The 21,398-nt window shown below is 40.8% G+C and overlaps 1 protein-coding gene across 4 annotated transcripts in view; it reads left to right on the forward strand.

The window, feature by feature from the left end:
• Positions 1-21,398, forward strand: part of LOC142391697 (potassium channel, voltage gated eag related subfamily H, member 7) — a 76,644-nt gene that overhangs the window by 24,393 nt on the left and 30,853 nt on the right. For 2 of the 4 annotated variants that reach the window (XM_075477682.1, XM_075477683.1), the window contains exons 3-8: positions 3,661-3,816; positions 8,465-8,944; positions 10,750-10,770; positions 11,550-11,573; positions 12,346-12,560; positions 18,452-18,877. In XM_075477682.1, the coding sequence (XP_075333797.1) occupies positions 3,661-3,816; positions 8,465-8,944; positions 10,750-10,770; positions 11,550-11,573; positions 12,346-12,560; positions 18,452-18,877 (1,322 nt within the window). The remainder of the gene's footprint in view (positions 1-3,660; positions 3,817-8,464; positions 8,945-10,749; positions 10,771-11,549; positions 11,574-12,345; positions 12,561-18,451; positions 18,878-21,398) is intronic. The other 2 variants (XM_075477685.1, XM_075477686.1) reach the window with 2 other exon arrangements.

Consider the following 21,398-nt stretch of genomic DNA (forward strand, 5'->3'; position numbering starts at 1 on the left):
TACATGAATTAACAAATATTTTAAAAAAAGAAAAGATTTACAGCACACGGGTCCAATTTCCATCAGGCTTGATCTCTTACCAAAAGTATATCACTGCACTCCTCTGAGCAAGAAGATGTTACTGATGATGAGACGATGGTGCTGAAATGGCTGTATGCCGAGGGAACCCCACATCAGTTGTTCATGAATCTTTCATCAACATGCCTTGAGGAAGTCATAGCATCATAGTATAATAATGGTATGATGGAGATTGCAAAAAAAAGAAAGGGAAAAAGCCACCTAATAAAATGTTCATGACAATAGGGGGGGGTTAAACATTGTGTTACCATAGCAGCAAATTAGATGGACTGAAAGTGAGCAATAATTTCAAGTTGTGAGAGCAAAGCCCCCACAGCAAATCTCCGGCTTTGCAGTAAATGTGTGAATAGCATCTTTGTAAAAGGTCTAAACGGACCATAATGTTCACACATTTTCTCTGGTGTTCATAAGTGAAAACTTGTTTTCGCAGGCTCCTGTGGGAAACTTTGGAGTGTGTATTTGGGAAAAGGCAAGCTCTTTAAAAAAGAAAATTATGAAAATGATATGCTGGTGGTTGGATGAAGCATCTGCCTATCACTGCCTGTTGTGGGCCAGCTTCAACCAATCAGATCAATGGAGCGGAGTCAGTTAGTGAAACAAAACTCGCTGCTGAAGCCAGAAGAGGCAAGAATGAAAATATCCTTTCCACTTAGAAAGACTTCCGTGATGCACTTTGCCTGTGATTAAATTAAGAAATGCCCTTTAAGTTCTTATATGACTGATGCTGAAAGCGTCAAAGCTAACCTCTTTAAGAGCCACTGCTGTTGTGTGCTGCCATGAGGTTATTCAATACGTGTAGCTGCCCAATGTGTGTCAAACATCCACAGGGGTAAACAATTTAAAGTACTAGAGGTCCTTTATCTGTAGCCTGTTGTTTCACACTGCAGAGGCGTGTGAACTATCTTCTGTCCATACTGTAGGCTGCAAATGGACTGAGTCCTGATTTGTGAAGGGAAGGAACACAGAATTCACCAATAAAAACATCTTAAAAAAAGATAATAAAAACGTCTTCATTCACGATACTGTCAAGGTTATCAGCTATTGCACCTCAAAATTTTACTCTTGTACTCGCAAGTCTATAAATCCCGAAAAAAAAGGTAGCTAAATAAAAACACTTGTATAACTTGAACAACCAGTTAAATATATATAGTATAAAGAAATCTGACAAACAAAGTCAGATGACTGTACTACGTAGTCTGCTCTGTTCACGGTGTTACATTTCCCCTTCGGGGCTGTTGTTGAGCTGAATATCCAGGTATCTACAGCCCTTCAACAGCCCCCGTGAAGTCAAAAGCAAGTTCACGACATTTAAGACCGCTCACACATGCGTGACTCACTCTGGGGCGGCGACTCACAACCTGCCCATAGCTCACTGTGTGGGACTGTATTCCTCTTTGGCACAAACACACAGCTCGGGGCTTGGCAAAAGGGATTCTCTCGTGACAGTGATCTTGCAAGAATCCAGCTGCCTCACAATGTAAAACAAACGCAGTAAAGAGAACAAATGAGAATGAAGTGAATATTTAGTTTTGAGCATCCTTTGCCTTCAAAACAGCGGCTGCTTTGTCTTTAAACATCCGCACAGTTTTTCCAACCCGGAGCAAATTCTTCCCAGCATCTTAAAGAGAACTTGCCTGAGTTGAACCCGAGTTGATCCTCGAGATTACAAACTTTGGAGGTTTGCTAACATACCAAACCTTCGGTTTGTCTGCGTGCACGTGTTAAGGATGTGCTTGCTTTTGTGAAGGCATTTGTGTGTGCAAATGCAACTTTGGAAGAATCATATTTGCATTTCTGTGGCCTGGCATGTCAATGCAAATGTGCGAATGTGCATCTGTGCGCCCTCAAACCATGAAATTTAACAGTGGAGGAAACAATTTATCTTTGTGTATAACACCTCCTTAAGCCAGGGTTTTTATCTGTGTGTGAGCTACACCTGATATCAAACCGGAGGAAATTACTCCTTTTGATGCTGCACAATGGTAGCTCCACTGCTACGTGTCCCTTTTAATGACTCGTTACATTTGTCGGTTGTTCAGTTGGGGAAATTTCTCTCACTTTGTCAGAGTTCATAGACAAACAAATGGATAAAGATCTAATTGCAGGATATATCTTGAAGTTGGTGACAGATGAATCTAATAATGTTTGCTTTTCTCCAAAGCGCTCTCTTGTTTCCATGGAGACGTGGACATGATCATTTTCATTTGCAAATAAAGTGAATTGAATGATAGGATGCTCTTCGCCATCACTGATACTATTTGGATTATTGTAACAACAAACTGCGTTGTGCTCAGATGAGGGGTTCCACTTGTGGAGGACTTCAAGTCAGTGATCATTTACTAACAGTAGATCATTGAATCTTACATCATTAGAGATTAAGTAAGCTTTCCTAACAAAACTTTTAAATATATCACAGTCCTCCATTGTTGTTCAAAGTCCTATATTTGCTGTACGCACAATACATTTCCTCCAGCTATGGTTCATTTATACCAGCCCTGAAAACAAAGAAAGCTCAAGACTCACCTCCACTTTGGCTTTGGGCTTCTTCTTGCGTATTGTTATTAAAGTTGGAAGAGCTGGATGCAATCCATCTCCCTCCCACCCTCAACTGAAAATAATGGCTTGATCCACTCATGGTGACACTGATGTACTATAAGGAGCAGCAGGCTGCTTAGCCCAGCAGAATCATAACTCCCCAAAACATAAATCAAAACCTGGCCTTGTGAAATTGTCAGTTTGCAATGATTCACGACAGGACAGCCCAACATTACAAGACGAGCCAATTAAAGGAGGCTCGAGCCCTGCAATTATTTTGTGTGTGTTTGGATGTTTTTGTGCGCGCACATCACCGTATGCTTGCATGGCAGCGTTTGCGGTATCCCACACAGCTCCAACGTGATGAGAGAAGGGATGCAGTTGAGTGTGTTTGTGCAGCAGTATGTCTGTGCTCCCCCAATAAAAGAAACGCCGTGGGCTGGGTGCCTGCTGGGTGAGCTATAAATAGCTTTGTGGTGACAGCAGGACTAAGGGCCTAATGTGAGCGGGAGCATCTCCCAGAGTTGTCCATATTTATTTTTTGAAACTCGACAAATATTTTTCTACTGTATTTGTCCTGGTCGAAACCCATTCTAAACCCATTCTGCCAAGTAGTTATGTGACGGTTTTATGATAAAATGGCATTTGCAGTTTTTTCGCTGTACAACTGTACAGGAGAGACTCAGGGTAGGATGGAATAGATGCATTTAATCATTTAGTTCCAGAAAATTTTTGTCTCTGTGGACCTAGGGACCTTTTCACCCCCATTTTTCTGCATGGCCTTTCTGCACACAGCTTAATCAGGGTAGGGTATTTAAATGTCAAAGAGTTTTAATGGAAAGCTCCAGGATTATATTATACTTTTAAGTCTCTAATCAGTTTTTACCATTTTGTTTTGGGTCAGTAAATAGAGGAGTTTTTGCAATTAAGATTAATGAGGCTCATGATTTTAGGATTGCACAAAGATTGCAGCGTGCCCGTGTACTTACCTGAACGCAAATCGTCCATTAGCCATTTCTAATTGTGATTTGATCTTTTGTTGGTTAGGTTCAAACTTCCCCTGCACCACCCACATCATCCCTGTGAAGAACGAAGAGGGCGTGGTCATGATGTTCATCCTGAACTTCGATTACATCCTGGATGAAGGCAGCAGTGACTCGCTGGAGAGACTCAACCACGCCTCACCCTCCAAAGCTGACCAACGTGAGTAAAGAAACAGAAAAGGCACGAGGAGAAGGAGGAGGTTGCTGGCAGGATAACATGATCCATCACATTTAATGGGAGCTTTTGTTTAGCCCAGTAATTCTGGCTGTGCAAATGTCATTCAGTCAATAAACGGTTACAAATATTTCCCTTAAACAAGTGGGTTACACTTCGGCATCTCACCTTTGTGGCAAAATGCTGAATCCCTTGCAATCTGCAACTTGTGCATTTGTCTGTAATCATGAGTGCAGCTGCAGGAATTCCTTGCTCGACAGCTCCTTTGGCATGTTGACACCAGCCTTTAGCAGACACTGATGTGTTTGCCTACTATCATCTCAAAGGTCTGGCCCAATTATAGCTCACACCCTGCCAGGATGGCCTGATGAACTACTTGAACAGCACTGTCGAGCACTCAGCTATCCAGAGTGGATGGTGTAATAGCGTATAATGCCATTCCCCAGAGGTGCAATTGAACACAATCTTGATGCCTCCTCCTTCTTTGAAGACTCTCTCCCCATATTCCTTCTGTGACATATAAAGCAGCAGCACAGAGGACCAGAGGTCACCTCTAGATGACTGTAATTGGACAAGGCTCCTAACAGGCTGCACTGCCTCGCGGGGCGTGTTGTGTTGTGCGAGTGTGTGTTGAGTTTACAGTAAAAGCAAGAGTTTTCAGCGTGTGTTTATGTGCTCTGGGCACAGTTCTCTGTATATATATATAGAAACTTTTCAGTTAGTGACAGTGTGTTTGAATTTGCATGTGTATGCAACATTATGAATGCTCCACTAAATTTTTCATATTTTTAAGTGATCTAGTAGTCCTGTTTCATGAGTAAAGCAGTTTTTTATACATTCAGCAAAGTGGGCTCAGATTCATCTCAGGACCTCAGAGGGCATCCCTGAAAAATCTGGTGGTGACGTCTAGATTTACTTACAAGGTCAAAGTCAGTGCTGTTCATCTTTTCTCTGCCTGAGCAGAATTTCCAGTGGCAGGGTCTACAAGAGAGAATAAGACGGCCTTTTTCACACATCACTCTGAAGCCTGGCCTGGTGCACCTTCAGTGCACACCGGTGTCATGTGAGAAAGTACAGGGGCGGAATGGGGGGTGAACTTGATCCGTGGTTAATGGGCCTCCCAGCTGGCAAGGAAGGTAGTCACAGAGTCAGAACGGTCTGTGTGTAAGCAAGAGCTGGCATTGTGGAACACCCCGCTCTAACTGATAGTGCAGCTTTGACTCAGATGATTCAGTGCTGTGTGTGAGCACACACTAAATGTTCACCCGAATTAAGTTCAGGAGAACCGGAGTAACGGTTACCCAGATAATGCACTGAGAGACTGACTCACTCCTGCATTTATACAGTATGCACAACCAGACTAAAATAGTCCGAGGCGCTCCGCAAATGCTCCAAAGTCCCATCGTTTGGTAAAAAAGATTGATACATAAGTGTAATCAATAAACCCAAATTAAAGAAAAATCCGCTCTTTTTCACATTTTCTAGTTGTACGAGTCACCTCTCAGACTGTTTGCTCTGCTCTTATGGAATATTTCATAACTGCAGTTTCTGACATAATTACTTCTCAATTTGTTCAGAAACAACATCTTTGGAGGGATTTCCTGTGTTCCTTCAATAAAACAAGGTCTCCTTTTCATGTGAATTTCTTTATTTTGCATCATTTTTTATTGATTTATTAATTTATTTTCATCCTTCTATTTATTACTCCTTTCCATTTAGCTTCTTCCTGAAATTTCTCACTGGATTATCATTGCTGTCTTTTTCAACCTTTTGCTCTGAGCCAAAGGCACTTCAGTTAAAGTGTAACTCCGCCCCCCAGTCCACCAGGCCAATTAGATTTTAGATTTTTCTGTCACACCAGAAGTGAGGCAGAATGAGATTTTTAAAGGTCTAAACAAAGTTTTAGAGTATTCTCTTCATCAATTTGCTGAACTACCACAATTGGTACTGTTTGGTAACCTATTGCATCCAATCAATTTATCTGTGTTGTTGAAAACAAAAATGAAGACATTCAGGGTGGCTATCGGGGAAATTGGTCTTGTGAAAACGAAATCTGGCAATGACACATTTGTTATCGACCCTAGAGTTCCTGAAGTGTAAGTAAGGAAGAGGAAAGAAAAGCTTTTAAGTGCAGCTGTAATATTTCCCTAACCCTCCCGTTACATTAACACATCAGAAAACATTTCATCAGGGATCTTTATCTTGTGTTATTTTCCTCTTTTTGGCTCCTGGTCACACTGAGCTGGCAGCTGTCCAATCAAGAAAAAAACATTGAAATTTAAAACTAACTGCTATCAGGCTCAGTTCAATAATACCCTCATATTTTCTCTTATAAATGATTGCAGGGCAAAGCAGAATTATCTGTGTTATTCTCCAGAGCTGGTGAACAATTGGAGGACTGGGAGCGCAGGTAAACGCTCCTCAAGGCAAAATAATGCTGCATGCAAATCATTTAGAACGCACACTAACATGCGCAACTGCTTTTATTTTTATTTAACAGCAAAACGCGAGAACAAAAGACAGAAACAAAAGGACACTAAGTTGTTTTTGTTCTGTCTTTACCACAGGATGAAAGTTTATTCTTCTCTTTGTGCTTTTGCCATGACATCTGAATCATGCTCACATTACAGAAGGACATTTCACTCCCCAACCGGGGGATCTGAGGGCCCAATTAATATTCAATGCAAATATTACTCTCTGGTATCATAGCAACAAGGCCCACTGTGCGTCCACTGGTTGTGTAAAGCTGCTGGTGAGATTCTGCAGGGAAAGAAGGAGAGGGTTGAAGAGGGAAAAGACACACTCGCACACAACCCAGTAACAGGTTGAAAATCTTATCAAAAGGTTTAGCCATTTGAATATTACAATGCGCTAAGGCTACGCACAGATTGTTTTTTTTTCAGCCCATACCACAAAAGTGTGAGCCAATAATGAGGTAATTAACACATGTGTAGTGTATGGAATATGCTTTTCCTCTAGCCACCATAATTAGAAGTAGCGCTCTGAGCTTGTTAATGCATTCATGTGTTGTAACATTTTGTCAAGATGTCTTTTTCAGCAGATAATGTTGGTGTTTGACTCTCCATGATTAACTTGTAAAAGTGTTGGTTTTGTAATACTACGGTGGTTGCAAAAAGGGAACAGTTTTTCTCGAGATTAGATCATCTTTTAAATGTATCTCTGCTAAACAGGGTCTTCATGTTTTGAGTGTCTTTGGCATTTTAGTGAGATTGCTGGTTTGGGATCAGCTTGTGAAGCAAATGGTAAGTTTGATCAGTGACTTACTACAGATGAAACAGACTCTTGTTCATGATTTGCAACATCAACAAGTGGACAACAAAAAATCCACTTGAACATGTTTTATTTTAGTCTCTTTTACGATTGACAACTAATTAGTTCAGCACAGAGTTGAGCACAAGCCTCCAATTCTGCTTTAACTCTCCATCTAAATGCAAAAACTAATTCCCAGCCTCATCAGTATCTGGCTGGAAACTCGCTTCACTGACCCAAACTTACATTCTGCATTAGGTTAAATTTAGCTCCTTTCACCTCGCTGTCAGTCTCACCTCAGTACGAAGAGGAGTGAGGAAAATAAAGATGCACGCTGCTCCCTGCTAAGCATCAAACACTCATTCTGTTTTCTAATTTACCACATATCGTGTTTCTGAACACACCCATGGTTGTTCCACTCTTTTTGCTCCTTAAATTTGGATTAGCTTGTCTTTTGTCTCTGTTTTTTTCTTTTTTCTTTTTTAACAAAGTTGGTTTTCACTGCACAACGTGGCAATGAGATCAGTGTTTAAGGACTTAAACAGCCTTTTTAAATACAATATGTTTGACATGTGTTTAGGTGACTGAGTGATTCACAACACAGAAGCCATGATTTTTGGTCCATATATGAAATTCTGCAGGCATGACTGTCACGATGTTGCCTTCCCACAGTGTAAGATACAACTAAATATGCATTTGTGATGGTGTGGATACAGCATAGCCTTTAAATTAATGCTTGTTCACATTTCCTTTGTGATATTCCTTTAGAACGATCTGAGATCACATTCTCCCTCTGTACCGAAGGGGTTTAGATCACTCATTAAAATCCTGAACATAATCCTATACAGGACTCCTCCAAGCACCCCTGCCATTATAATATTTCAGCAAATGTCCTCCTCCATGAATAATTGAAGGAAGTTGAAGAACTAAAAAGCGCCTGAGGCACTATGGGCATTTGTTTTGATCTGACAGAAGTTTATTTTTTTTGTTTAATAGCTGCATTAGGAGTTTTTTTTATGTGCTATTGGCAAACATGTGCAACATACCAGAAGACTAAAGACTTTATGGAATCTGGTAAAAACACATCATGAAAACATAAGTTCAGTGAGGTTAATGTTGATCTCGCTGGCTGATTAGAAACCACCACACAGTGTTTCTATGCAGTCGAATAGCCCTGTGCAATAATCAAGTTAGCTATCCACTGTCTCAGTGTTTATATTTACATGCGATAGCCTCCAGGTACATCATTCCCTGAATAGTTATCATTCTTTAATTTGGTGTTAGGAAGACATAATACAGTAGAACAATAATGAGTGATGATAGCATGTTTGCTCATCTTTCTTTTTATTTCCTTCTCCATCAGGAAAAGGGAGATTCTTCCGCTTCCGCCTCCCTGCCTTACCTCTCCTGGGCATCAGCAAGCAGTCTTTGCCCCAGGAGGACCCTGACGTTGTCATGGTCGACTCTCCTCGCCACAGCGATGGCTCAGTGGCTACCCGCGACTATCAACTTCCCACCACCCGCGAGAGCTGCAGTCCCTCTTACGCCAACGACACCCGTGCCCTCATCGGCCCCAGCCACTGCTCAACCCCCGTGTCCGGGCCTTTGGACCACTCATCACCCAAAGGCCCCTGGGACCGGATATACCCAGACCAGGACATCGTTCAGACCCAACACCGGAGCCCAGAGGGCACGCTGATTGCAGCTCCATCAATTCCGGGCCTTACTCCAACCGCCTCCAGAGAGAGTGTGAGCAGTATTCGTAGAGCCTCCTCCGTGCATGACATCGAAGGCTTTGGGTCCAAGTCCAAGATAGCATTCAGGGACAGGCATGCCAGTGAAGGTAGGAATCTCCTGCTCTACTGTAACCTTTTGTAAATTTCCTAAGATATACTGCACCAGTTTTATCTTACTGTACCCACTGTATGGGCAACGTTCTAGTTTAAGCTGTTCTGCTCCTGTTTTTCTATGTTATGTTATGTCACTGTGCTGTTTGCTCTTCAGAGTGTGAACACTTTGTTTTCCCATTCACCTACTCAAGAGGTACGATGCTTTTGAGCTCAGTATGAGTAGGATTTTTTGTTATCAAAACTAGTATGAAGCCCAAGAACAGATGAGTATCTAATTCATTAATTGGGAACCTGTATCATAATAATGGGAGTGAAAGAGGGGATGTTTCCTCAATGAGAAGATTTACTCAAATCTGAAGTACAAACTAACATAGGAAACCAGCTTAATGACAGTATGATACCTAGTTGGTAAACAGCATTGGTTGAACCTGATAAATTTGCACAAAACCAATAAATGTTGCAAGATGAATACGTGGAAATATGCCATTCAGATATGGGTAGAACCTTTGCAGACAGTCTCAAACACACGCACAGCTTCACCCCGGCTGACCAACTATTTTTCTTTGACAGTTTTATAACACCCAATATGAATTGTTTCATATGACCGTGTTATCTTTATAAAATCACATGAGTTTGATCTTATTACAGATGGTGAATTTAACTTTTTAAACTCATGGCAGACTATTTGTGAAACCTTTTAACTTAAAGTGCGAGTCGAGGAAATCCTGTGTCCAGGAAGACTTGCATATTAACAGTCTCTTGAATTCTCCATTTTAGGATTTTTGGAGCTGGAGAAGTAAGGTATTTTTTTGTAGTATATGTTTGTGACACATTATCAATGAAGCAGTGACATGTTTTATGTTTATTTCTATCAGTTTATATTTTGCTCTAAAACGTATCTGAAGAGGAGAACCACAATCTTTACTCTTGAGAGTTGGTGTTGGTTGCTTTGACTTAATCACTTCTTGTCAGGGGTGTGCCTCAGTGACAATTTTCCCATTAAGAACACATTTAAAGTGTATTTGCCATTGAAAGACTACTTGAACATTCACATTTAGACCGTAATGATGAGCCAAGAAGAAGTCAACACTTCGATTTTTACAGATATGTCCACTTTTGAGCATTTTTTTATATGATAAGACGTTGGAACTAATGATTAAGATACATCCACAATGATGCTCTTTTAGCCTCCATCTAAAAAAAAATTAAGCATGATTTAACAAATATGTCTGTAAATGGGGCAAAAGGTCTGTTTTCAGTTTCAAATTGATGTCAAATTCCAAATTGGTGCTCAGCGTGGGGTTCATGAAAAATTAAGGGTCATATATTATTAACAACTAAATGTGATATTTGACACCTTAGTAGATACATTTCTCCGTATGCAGAATTTTTATTATAAATTTGGTTGTATATCTTACCAAAATCTCAAGGAAAAAGTGGTGTCCCAGTTCCCAAATCAGTTTTCTAATGATTCACTAACTCTACTGTGTGCTATCTATCTTCACTGGAGTTTGAATTACTTATTAACATATTTGCCCTCATTTAGTTGAGGGCTGCTTTACCCCTCACTGGTCCTGCTTCTTCCAGGCCAATCAGTCTATGCAGCCTAACTGCAATTCTCATTCAAATAGCTCAGTGTCTGACACAGTAATATGTCTACTTCAGTGTAATGAATTGTTCATGGGGACAGTGGGTGTTTAATGCTGGCACCCATTTATCATCACAGAAAACCAGAATCCTTTTCTCACCACCACTCCCCTTTTCTTTTTCCTCCTCTGCCGTGTTGCTGCCATCACAGACAATGGCCGCAATATCAAAGGTAACCAACAGCAGCCTTCTGCATCTTGAGCTCATGAATTTTGGCACGCCTAGTGGATAAATACATATCTGACCTACAAAGCCTGCTTGTTGCATGAGTTTTCGCCATGAAGGTTTATGTTGAATGCAAATGCCTTTGTGGATAACTGACAGCATGTTTGGGCCAAGGACACCAAAGCGCTGAAAGACTTGGTCTCAGTGTACATGGCCCGCTCAACACTGTCGCCCAGGGGAAGCCTCAGTAAAGGGAACACATACACTGACCTGTGCACGCGCTTGCATGAAGCAGCACTTTGTATTTCTCTCCTGCCTGTTATGCATTAAAGAAAATCAATGAAGCTTTATAAGATGATACCTCCCACTCTCTGTAACCTCTGCTTTCTTCAATAAAACCTCTGGATCCATGTTGCCGTATCTAAATGAAAGGAAACCTAACTACGTTTCCATTCAAAGTCTTTGCGCATCTCCATTTTTCCTCCCTTATTTGATGCAACTGAACAATAGCAGTGCTTATGCTGCATGCATGTAACAGAATTTATGGCTTTCTCACAACAAAATAGGATCACAGCTTCCCAAAAGTCTTTTTTTTTATTTACAATTTCTGTAGTTTTCCCATTAACTTGGAAAAAATAAAAGTGTAACTGGCCAGTGTTTCCTCTGTAATCTCACCATGACACAAAACCATAATGTTAATGCTGTTTATACCCATGACCCTACAATCCAGACAACCTTCCATAATTCCCCTTTACCTGCTATTTCTTCTCTCCCCTGTTGTGCTAGTATCGCGCTCCTGGATGGCTGTGGGTATGGCTTCAGCTTTTTTCTTTTAAGTTATTCTTTACGTCTGCTCTGATGTATTTTCTGACTGTGGCATGTGTTGAAGCTGCGCATGCAATGGCTCATCCTCAGCTGCCTGTTTCTCTGTCCTTGACTTTCAATCACTGCACTGTTCTTGGTGAAAAGGGGGAAAAACAACGCAACCCTCCTTTGCTGGCTCACACGACTGAATCAGCAATTCTCTTTTTCACTTTTTATCACTCTCGTCGGCCCACATGTCAATGTGTGTGTGGTGCTGTCACATACAGTATTGTCAGTGTTGAATGATTCACATGCAGCCAGGGAGTTAATGTCTGCAATGTTAATCGTGTTGTGAACTTTTAGAGGACTTTGCACAGTATTTGAAGAGAAAAAAGCACTGTTTAAGCCTAATTATGAAGGGAGATGGCTTGACTAGCTGTATGAAGTTGTGTTCTTCGATTGTGCACTGAATTATTCTTTTCTTTTACCAACACTGATCCAGATTATCATTTAATGAGGAACTTGAAAAGATTCTTGATGGGTTGGTCAGAGGGTTTAGAGATTGTATTTCAGTATCTGTTGTGTTATCAGTGTTGTGTTGTGGTTGAACTCACTCCAAAAGTAATTCCATCCTCACCACCCATTTTACAACAATCACAGACGAACACTATGGTGTTTTCTAATGATAGCAGTTCACTGTCCCCATCAGAGTAACAATAGCCCAACTATAAAACAACTTTTATCGATAGTATCCTCGCTCTGTTGCTCTCTGTTTCAGGGCCTCTCAGCCAGATCAAATCCAGCCTTCTTGGCTCCACCTCTGACTCCAACCTCAACAAATATAGCACCATTAACAAGATTCCCCTCATCACACTCAACTTCTCTGAAGCAAACAATGAAAAGAAGTGCCCGTCTCCTCCATCCTCTGAGAAGACCATCATTGCCCCAAAAGTCAAAGACCGCACGCACAATGTTACAGACAAGGTCACACAGGTAAGAACATGACAATGTGTTTGACAGTATTTTGCAATACAAAGGTCCCGAATCTCTCTGTTCAGAGGGAAATTAAATGATCTCATGTCAATTAGTTCTTCATAGTTTATCTGTGCTAACAAAGGTGCCTGTGACACAAAAACAGTTGACTTTTGGCAACAGTTGCAGTTTTCATTTCGGTATTTTGAATTAAAACATTCTGCTCCCTGAACCTTGTGTAAATTACTCGTGTAAGTCCTAATAAACATCCCCTCTCTACAGCTAATACGGCGGATGCTTTTTGTCAAGCATGTAAAAAATATATAGCTGTACCTGCGGAATAATACTGATAAATCTCTTTGACCACTGTTTCTAAATGAAACAAGTACACTTTTTAATTCCACTGGTTTAAGCCTAGTCAGTACATACATGATTATGTTGTAATGCAAGGATTTCCCTCCTCTGCGCTTGTACTGCTGATGCTGTGCAAACATGTAAAAGGTCCCATTAGCAAGGTCAGGAGCTGTTCAATATGTGTGCCACTGCTTTGCAAACAAAGGAGATAAAATGTTATCATGATACCTTTACCTCTCTTTTTCCTCTTTTATAATTACATAAGGTTGCGCGTCTGTTTATTGGGAAGACTGTGACCTTGGGTGAAATATATAAATATTATGCAGCCACAAATTCTACTGTTTAGATTAAAAAAAATATGATACACAGACCACAAAGAGTTTGGGAAGTCAAAATTTTGTTGGGATGGCCGTGGTTCACTTGATGCGGCAATCATCCACCAGCAGGAAGGTTGGCGGATGATTCACTACACCTCAATGTGCCAAAAAGCCCTCAGGCAAGCCTGTGAAACCCATTGCTCCCAGTTTGTAAAGGTGTGTAAGTGTGTCTATGATGGGGAGAAAAGTGCTATATGTACAGAACAGGAAGCAGTGTAATGCACTGTAAAGTGCTTTGCAGAACCTAGCCAAGGTTAAAAAGGTGCTTTTCAAGTGTGGACCATTCATTCCTTTGCAACTCACTTTATTTAGAAGTTGACATGCATATTTTAAGGATTATGTTCATATATCATCTATACATCTAGTACTGAATTATTTGTGACTCTACAAGGCAACCAGGGGATATTTTCTTACATTTCACAATGCATGAGTAAGACGGTAGGGCTCTGAATTCTGCTGAACTTAACCTTTCATCCATTTCCAAAGCAGATAAAGTAATAAATGGTTGGCAACAAACTTGCTGGTGGCAAAAGGATCAATTTCAGCTCACATATATACAAAGAAAAATGGTAAAAAAAAAAAACTTAAAGAAGTCTTGTGAGAGCAAACATAGTGTGGCCAGACTATGTCATTATTGGAAACAGTTGTGAAAAGAAAATGAAAGTCGACTAAATTTGGCTCGCAATGGAACTCTGCCATTGTGGTCAAAGAGTGTAATATCTTAGAATATTATCTGTTGGACTCAAGCACCCTGCTGCCACCAAGCATATATAGTGAGCAGTCATCAATAGTATTGATTCTTAGCACATTATTAGTGGCCTTGCATTGGACACTGAATGACTGATTGGCGTCATTGGTATATAATTAGCAACATTTTTAGTGAATCGTTCAAATTAGGTCTCACCAATAAAAAATACATTCTCCTTTAAATACAATCCTTTAATGGTAAGCTTCAGAAATGAATTGTGTTTTTCAATCAAATAAACACAGAACAATTATTTAAAATTGAATGGGCTCTTGCCTTTTTTTATAATTAATTTGTTTCACCAGTCGTGTGTTGACAGCCTGACGGGGCGCAGACTGGAATGCAGAAACATTGGATTTGATAATGACGTTAATTGTGATATCATTTACCATCATCACAAGTCAGACATGCACAGATTGAGTGGTCGATGAAGTCAGCAGATTACATCCGCACCCCCATCTGTCCTTTGTGTGCCTCGGGATGATTAATTGAAACACAAGGGGTCTGATATGTAAAAACAGCACAGGTGTCTATCACTTGCAGCGAATAATCAGGGATACTCTTACAGCTGCCAGACACCAACCAGAGCTCAGGCCAAATTTCTAAAGTTACAGTCAGCCATAGAGGTCATTGCCACCATCCTTGCTCGGGCTGAGATGAAGCACTAAGTAAACGGAGACTATAAGGTAATGTCGTCCCAGCGGTAGGTTGAAGCTGCCGCAAACCCCTGATTAGGTCTCGGTTTTGCATTTTGTCTGTTAATGTGGAACTGATAGAGGCCACATAATTCGACCCCTGTCTGCACTTGAAGACAAGTTCAGCTGATGGCCTTAGATAGTAGCCAGAGGCACTGATTTACACTCACCAATCAATGCAGCATTACACTCAAAATTATTCAACAGCAAGGAGACTGCTTAATCTGTAACATGGGATGAATTGACATGGATTTTAGAACTTTAGTTGCTATGTTGTTCCAGTGATTACAGTATCAACATGTAGCGGTAATGCCTGTGCTTTGATTCTAGCTGAAATTTCATCTGCTTTTATACACTCTTTAGTCTTTAACCTCTATTTTGTAGAGTCCTTTAGTATGCACTCCCACAGTTTTATATCCTCCATCCCTATGGTGACAATTAATGCACAATTTACAGCAGAAATTATCTGTCAGCCACATCTGAGGACACGTCACTGCAGCTTTATGGGTATTTCCTCTGCCCCACCCTTCACACATATTCTGTGGCTGTGTTTGGATTGTCCACACATTCACTCTCTCATTCATTCTACTGTGTTCACTGTGTCGAGGAATTTCTAGGGGACAGGGTAGACATTTCAGGCAATGTTTTTATGCAGCGGTGCTTCATAATTATGTGTCGGATATTCACAGATATTCACAAACAAACAATTGCCGACAGGATAGGTACACAGCACGTCTGAGGTAATTAACAGCGCAAGTTTGTTGTTTTTCCTCGAGAACATGTTTGCAAAATCTCTCGCCACAACACTGACATAAACTTAAAGCAAATATGTGGCTATAACCTTATAATCATCTTCAATTTACTAAGAATTAATTAATACACATGGAAAGCTTATGAATAAGGGAAATGTTCTTTGTTTCTTTTTTTCTTTAGAGCCACAGCCATTGCTGCAAATATTTCAAAGCTACATTTTAACTTACTGTTGATAAAGTTTCTCAGTCATCCAGGTCATGGTAATCATAAAATGATTTGAACTTACTATTAACATGTTCAGTGTTCAGACAGAGGAACTGGTGTTTTGAAATATCATTGCTGTACATGACTGATGACTCAAAATCCTGCATCTCAGGCAGAAAAAGAAATCTATTCACTATCTGGGGAGTTTTATTTGCTCACCAGGGCTGCTCAACAGGAAAACCAGTACAACAAACTGCAAAGCTTTAGGAAGATAATGCTTGTTAGCTACCATTAGCACATTCCTTCAGCTCAATAGCTCCTGGCTTCACTTTGCAATGCTTGATGGTCTATATCAACATTTTTCATGATGGTCTATGTCTACTTTTTGTGTGCCAGATGATGAGTACGCATAGCAACTACATAGCAAATGAATAATTTTGAACAATGCTAAACAGTGGCTGACTTCTTGCATAGTGGACTATATAATGAATATTTAAACAGGCTTTCAGTGAGCATATAATATTTTACACAGACTATAATTTTAATGATAACTGCTTGCTGTTAAGTATTTAAAAATATAATAGTGGAAAAGATATAAGCCCATGGGGGACTGCAGTCCCCATCTTCCACAGTTTAGGCCTGTAAACAGATCTCCAGACATCTTACTGTGAAGAGCACATGACAGCAGATGTCTTGAAACAAACTCCAAAATCCTGTGTTCATCTGAGGCTCTGAACAGTCACGCTCTCTGCTGCCTTGGCTGCCTCACGGCTATCACGGGCAGATGGAAGGTTCACCAAGGAAGCTGGTCAACTAAGACAGAAAGCTGGCTTGTATCTCACATGTTGTTTCTTGCATTTTGAACATCTCAGTGCACATGGCTTATTCCTGCAGGAGGCTCAGATGTCCACTGCTCTCATTGAGGCGTCAATATACATTTTTTGGGATCATCTGAAATTGAATTTGGAATTATGTAAATTATTTTTAATGATGTACACAACTTAATGAACCACAGAAACATGAGACAACATTAGTGTTGACAGAGCAGACCAAAAATATCCAGGGAAGTAAGCTCTTGGTCATTTGCATATTGTTTGAAGCCAAGCCAAACACTGAGCAAGATTTCCATTATGCCACGAGAGGGTGCATTTGCACACAGCTACAGTAGGTACGATAAATAATTGAAATTGGATATTTTATTCAGAAACAGATTGGCTACAATACCATAATGTAGAACTGTCATTCTGCCAACCAACTGACTCCTCCCAGGCTTCCTAGCAGCGTAACAGACAATGTGTCCATACATGCTGAGGACTGTTGGAGTACTGCAGGGTTATTATGTGGTCTGCATCATCACTATTGTTCATAAACTGTAGGATAGTGTACCTGTACAGTGTCTGGCCTGGAATTTATCAGTTTATCTTTTGGACCTAATTCGAAGTCATGTCATGCTTAATCAGCTTTAGAAAACAGATATCTGAGCACAGTCATTTAAAAGTCAAGAACAAATACACATTGAGTTGGGACCACAATGAAAACAAGCATTTTAAACACCCACGTTTAATGAAGTATCAGTGTGATGAATTATAGAACAGATTCCCTTTGTCTGTCCTTTGGTTTCTGATCAATTTCAAAGGTCATTCCATATCAGAGGTTAATAGCATTTGACCCCTCCCATTGCACTGAAGGAAGGACTTCCTAATAACCAATTCAGTTATTAACACTGCACCTTTTTGTGCTATACATCATCTCTTCCCTCAGATTATGAAGGTGACCAGGGCTGAGATAAGCGGACATGCAAAAATGATGAATACCAAAAGAGAGTCATCCCTCCTGTTTCATTCGCTGGCGTACTCACACATAGTAATCGTCACTCCGTCCTTGCAGTCTTTGCGCTTTACCTTCCTCCTACTCTCTTTGCATTCCTCCTTGCGATTTCCATAATCAGTGACTGGAGAATTCTAGTCAGTTTTGGGCTGAACACTTGGATGAACGAACGCGTCCTCTACCTGCAGCTATAGTTACCTTGAAGTCATTGAGACTCTTATCTGAAATGGTAATAGTGATGTTAAACGCTGTCAGGATATATATGGTAACTGCAATAACAGAGATAATGACATTGACATTCAGGCTGCCTGGAACAGATTATATCTTCATCCTCGGGACAACACTTCAACAGCATCTGAGGACATATTTTATGCATGATCTTATTTCAAACCATTCACACCTGGCTCCAATCTTAAGATTTTGTGACACTTAAGGAATCATGGCCCTGAAGCAGCCTGCTCAATCAAGGCTTTATTTCCTTTAATATATTGTTAAAATTTCAGTTACAATTATACCAGAGGCATTCTTTATCCTTCACTGAACACAAAGATTTTTGTGAGGGAAATCATGCCTTGAGTAATCACCTCCACAGGATCATATTTTTCTTGCCAGATGATGTTGAACTGCATTTGGATTTCACATTAACATATCTTTACTCAAACCGATCTTCAGTCATTTGGCATATTGCAGTTCCCCTTATTGACAGCCATGACTATGTAAAGGCACAGACGTCCAAATGCAATTAGACAGCGTATATTGTGAAGTGACGTTTGAGGTCACTTTTACTTTGTGCAAACATTGCTCTCAAAATATTTGGTGTCACACCTTCACAAAGTTAAAAAGTTACTGTGAAATGCTCTAATCTGTTATTAAGATCCTAAAATTAGTCAAAAAAATCCTCCACTTTGTTAAAACACTATTACAGTAAATGAATCATTTCTCTGTGTTCTTCCGTAGGTTCTTTCTCTGGGTGCAGACGTTCTGCCTGAGTACAAACTGCAGACGCCACGTATGGACAAGTGGACCATCCTCCATTACAGTCCCTTCAAAGCAGTGTGGGACTGGCTTATCCTGCTGCTGGTCATCTACACAGCTATTTTCACACCTTACTCTGCTGCCTTCCTCCTCAATGACATCGAGGAGCAGAGGAGGCGGGAGTGTGGCTACTCCTGCTCTCCACTGAATGTGGTGGATCTGATAGTTGACATTATGTTCATTGTGGACATCCTTATAAACTTCAGGACCACTTACGTCAATGCCAACGAGGAAGTGGTTAGCCACCCGGCCAAGATTGCCATCCACTACTTTAAAGGATGGTTCCTCATAGATATGGTGGCAGCCATCCCATTTGACCTGCTCATCTTTGGCTCAGGATCAGACGAGGTAAAAAGTGAATGCTTAAATCCTTTTCATGTATTTTAGCCAATGATAGCAAGCAGATGGTTAGCAGGTATCCAGACTCTTTTCGTGTTCATATCTAAGTCTGAGTACAGTTTCTTAATGCAAAGTATTGTTTTTTCCAGGGGATGTGAAACCCTGTAGAGGAGTGGTGTCCCTAGTGACATTTTTAAGGATGTTCTGCCATTTTTATGTAACCACTATAAGTGCCTCAAGTTGAAAACGTCTAGTGTTGATTTTCTGGCATCCACATGGGCAAAAACGGTCCCTTTAGTAAAAAAAAAAAAAAAAAAACATTTTCTACCCAAGTTAACTCTTTAAAGGGCACTCACTGAATTACTTGGGAAATGTTTCAACCCTTGGGTGTTGCTGGGAGGTTGATTTTTTACTTTGACTGCTTCTGGCTCATTTCTGGTCACCACCTATTGTGAAGTAGTCTGAACTTTGCTGATTGGCTGGAGAAAGTCACAGGACTTCTTACAGTGCGTTCAGATGCACTGCGTTAGTCGCGCGAGTTTTGCCACGGGTGTAGTTGAATTTACTCGCGCGAGTAAACAACGAGCGAATTTTCGCTCAAGGGGCTATCCATTTCATTCTCTCATCAACCATGGCTGATATAAGTACCATCGCGTCCTTGTACCTGCTGTGGCAGTCCGAGATTCGTCGGAAACGCACATCAAACTGGGTCCTGGTGAGCCTGAAATACCGCTGGAAGAGGCCGTCATGCAGATGCAAATCCTGGAGAAGGCGGTGAAATTCTCCGAGCTGAGTACACCTCCGGATGATGTCACTGACCCAGACACGACTCCATTTCAGCTGCGGAGCGCCTGTCCATCTGTCTCCACGTCACTGTCGTCCAGAATCTCAACGCTGATAGGCTGTCGTGACGCGAATATTTCGCCAAAGTTGGATTTTCTGAACTCGCGCAAATTCGCGCCTTGTCATTCGCACGCCGCCTCAAAACCGTCATTCGCGCCGCCGGCTCGAACCCGCATCTATTCACGTCTTTGCATTGACTTTGTATGTAATCACGTCGCGCGAAAAATTCCGATCTGAACGCACCGTTACACTTCTATTGCCATGGCATGAGGGGGGTTCCATTTTTTAAGCATGTGCAAGGGATCAAATATGGTAACTTGTACATAAAGGGTTAAACTAAAAATAATATGCCAGACAAAAAAATATCATGTCAAATCCAGGTCACTACGACACTGAATATTGCTGGTGAGTTTTAGGCTTCATCACCATATGAGTTACATTTCTTAATCAAATGTGGGAAAATGGCTCCCAAGGTAAGTCTCATGGGAGCTAGTCCAAAAGCAAACACAAATGAGATTTAAGCAACTCTATAACAGTTGGAGGGAATAATGACTGGTCAAAGATGGGATGACAGGATCAGAGCAAGTGAGCAGGCCTACAGGCAGTGGTAGCAATAGCAGCAATACTGAAGCACAGAGAACATGGGGTGAAATGAAAACGCAGGAATGCACACAGAGGGCTAGGCTTAAATCTACGTTGTAATCTGAGCATTAACGAACTAAGAAAACCAACCGATAAGATTTGAGAAATCCAGGGAGGATATACTGCCAGAGAGGAGTTGATGGGATGCTGCCGAAGAGTCGAGATCCAACGCCCACCACCCCACACTCTGAGACGGACAGGTGAAGACAGGCAGTAATCATTAAATGATGTTATCATGAAACAGATCAAAGTTCACTTTGAGCAGGCCATCAGTGTTTATCATGGAAACCCTTCAAAATATCACAGCAATCCATCCACTACATATCAGTAAAGTGAAGAGAGCAAATTCATTTATGTCTTTTGCTCACATCTCAAAGCTGCAGATAATCTGTCTATCCTTGGTTACCCCTGGTTTATCATGTGAGGGCACAGCTCCAGCAGGGATGTTTCTTAGCTATTTTCTCAAAGGCTTCGACTCTTAAACCAATCTGACGCTCAGCTGTCACTTCTGCTTTCCCTCTGCCATCTTTTCATCTGAGCCAGAGTGCAGGGCTCCAGGCAGTCCAAATCAGTTAAAAAAACGGTCCCAGCCTTCCCAACAACTCTGCTTGCGAGAAACTATTTTGTTTATGAAGGTCTGAGGGAGTTTGCTTACCAAATAATCTAATACACAGAAAGAATAGTCAAGGGTGTAAAAACAAGTGAAAAACAGAGTACATTATCTCAGTAGGAGATGGCACAAAATAAGTTGTGTACTGCACCAGGGAATATCACCAACTCAAATGTCAACATCTTGATAAAATATTCAATTTACTTCAGTTATATATGACTTAGGAGTTATTTTTTAAACGCAGTTGCAAGCAAAATGTTGTCAGAGTGGACATAGATGATTTACACTGTGCAGTAAACCCAAATTCATAAGCAGTCATGAAACAGCGAATGTTTTTTGCTTGTATTAATTGGTGTCGGATTTTCATCGTGTTTAAATCGGAGGCTCAGAACCAGTTAAGCATTTATGAAAAACAAAACAAAGTTTGTTCAATAT

Source organism: Odontesthes bonariensis, chromosome 11 (genome assembly GCF_027942865.1).
Source record: "Odontesthes bonariensis isolate fOdoBon6 chromosome 11, fOdoBon6.hap1, whole genome shotgun sequence".
Classification (NCBI taxonomy): Eukaryota; Metazoa; Chordata; class Actinopteri; order Atheriniformes; family Atherinopsidae; genus Odontesthes; species Odontesthes bonariensis.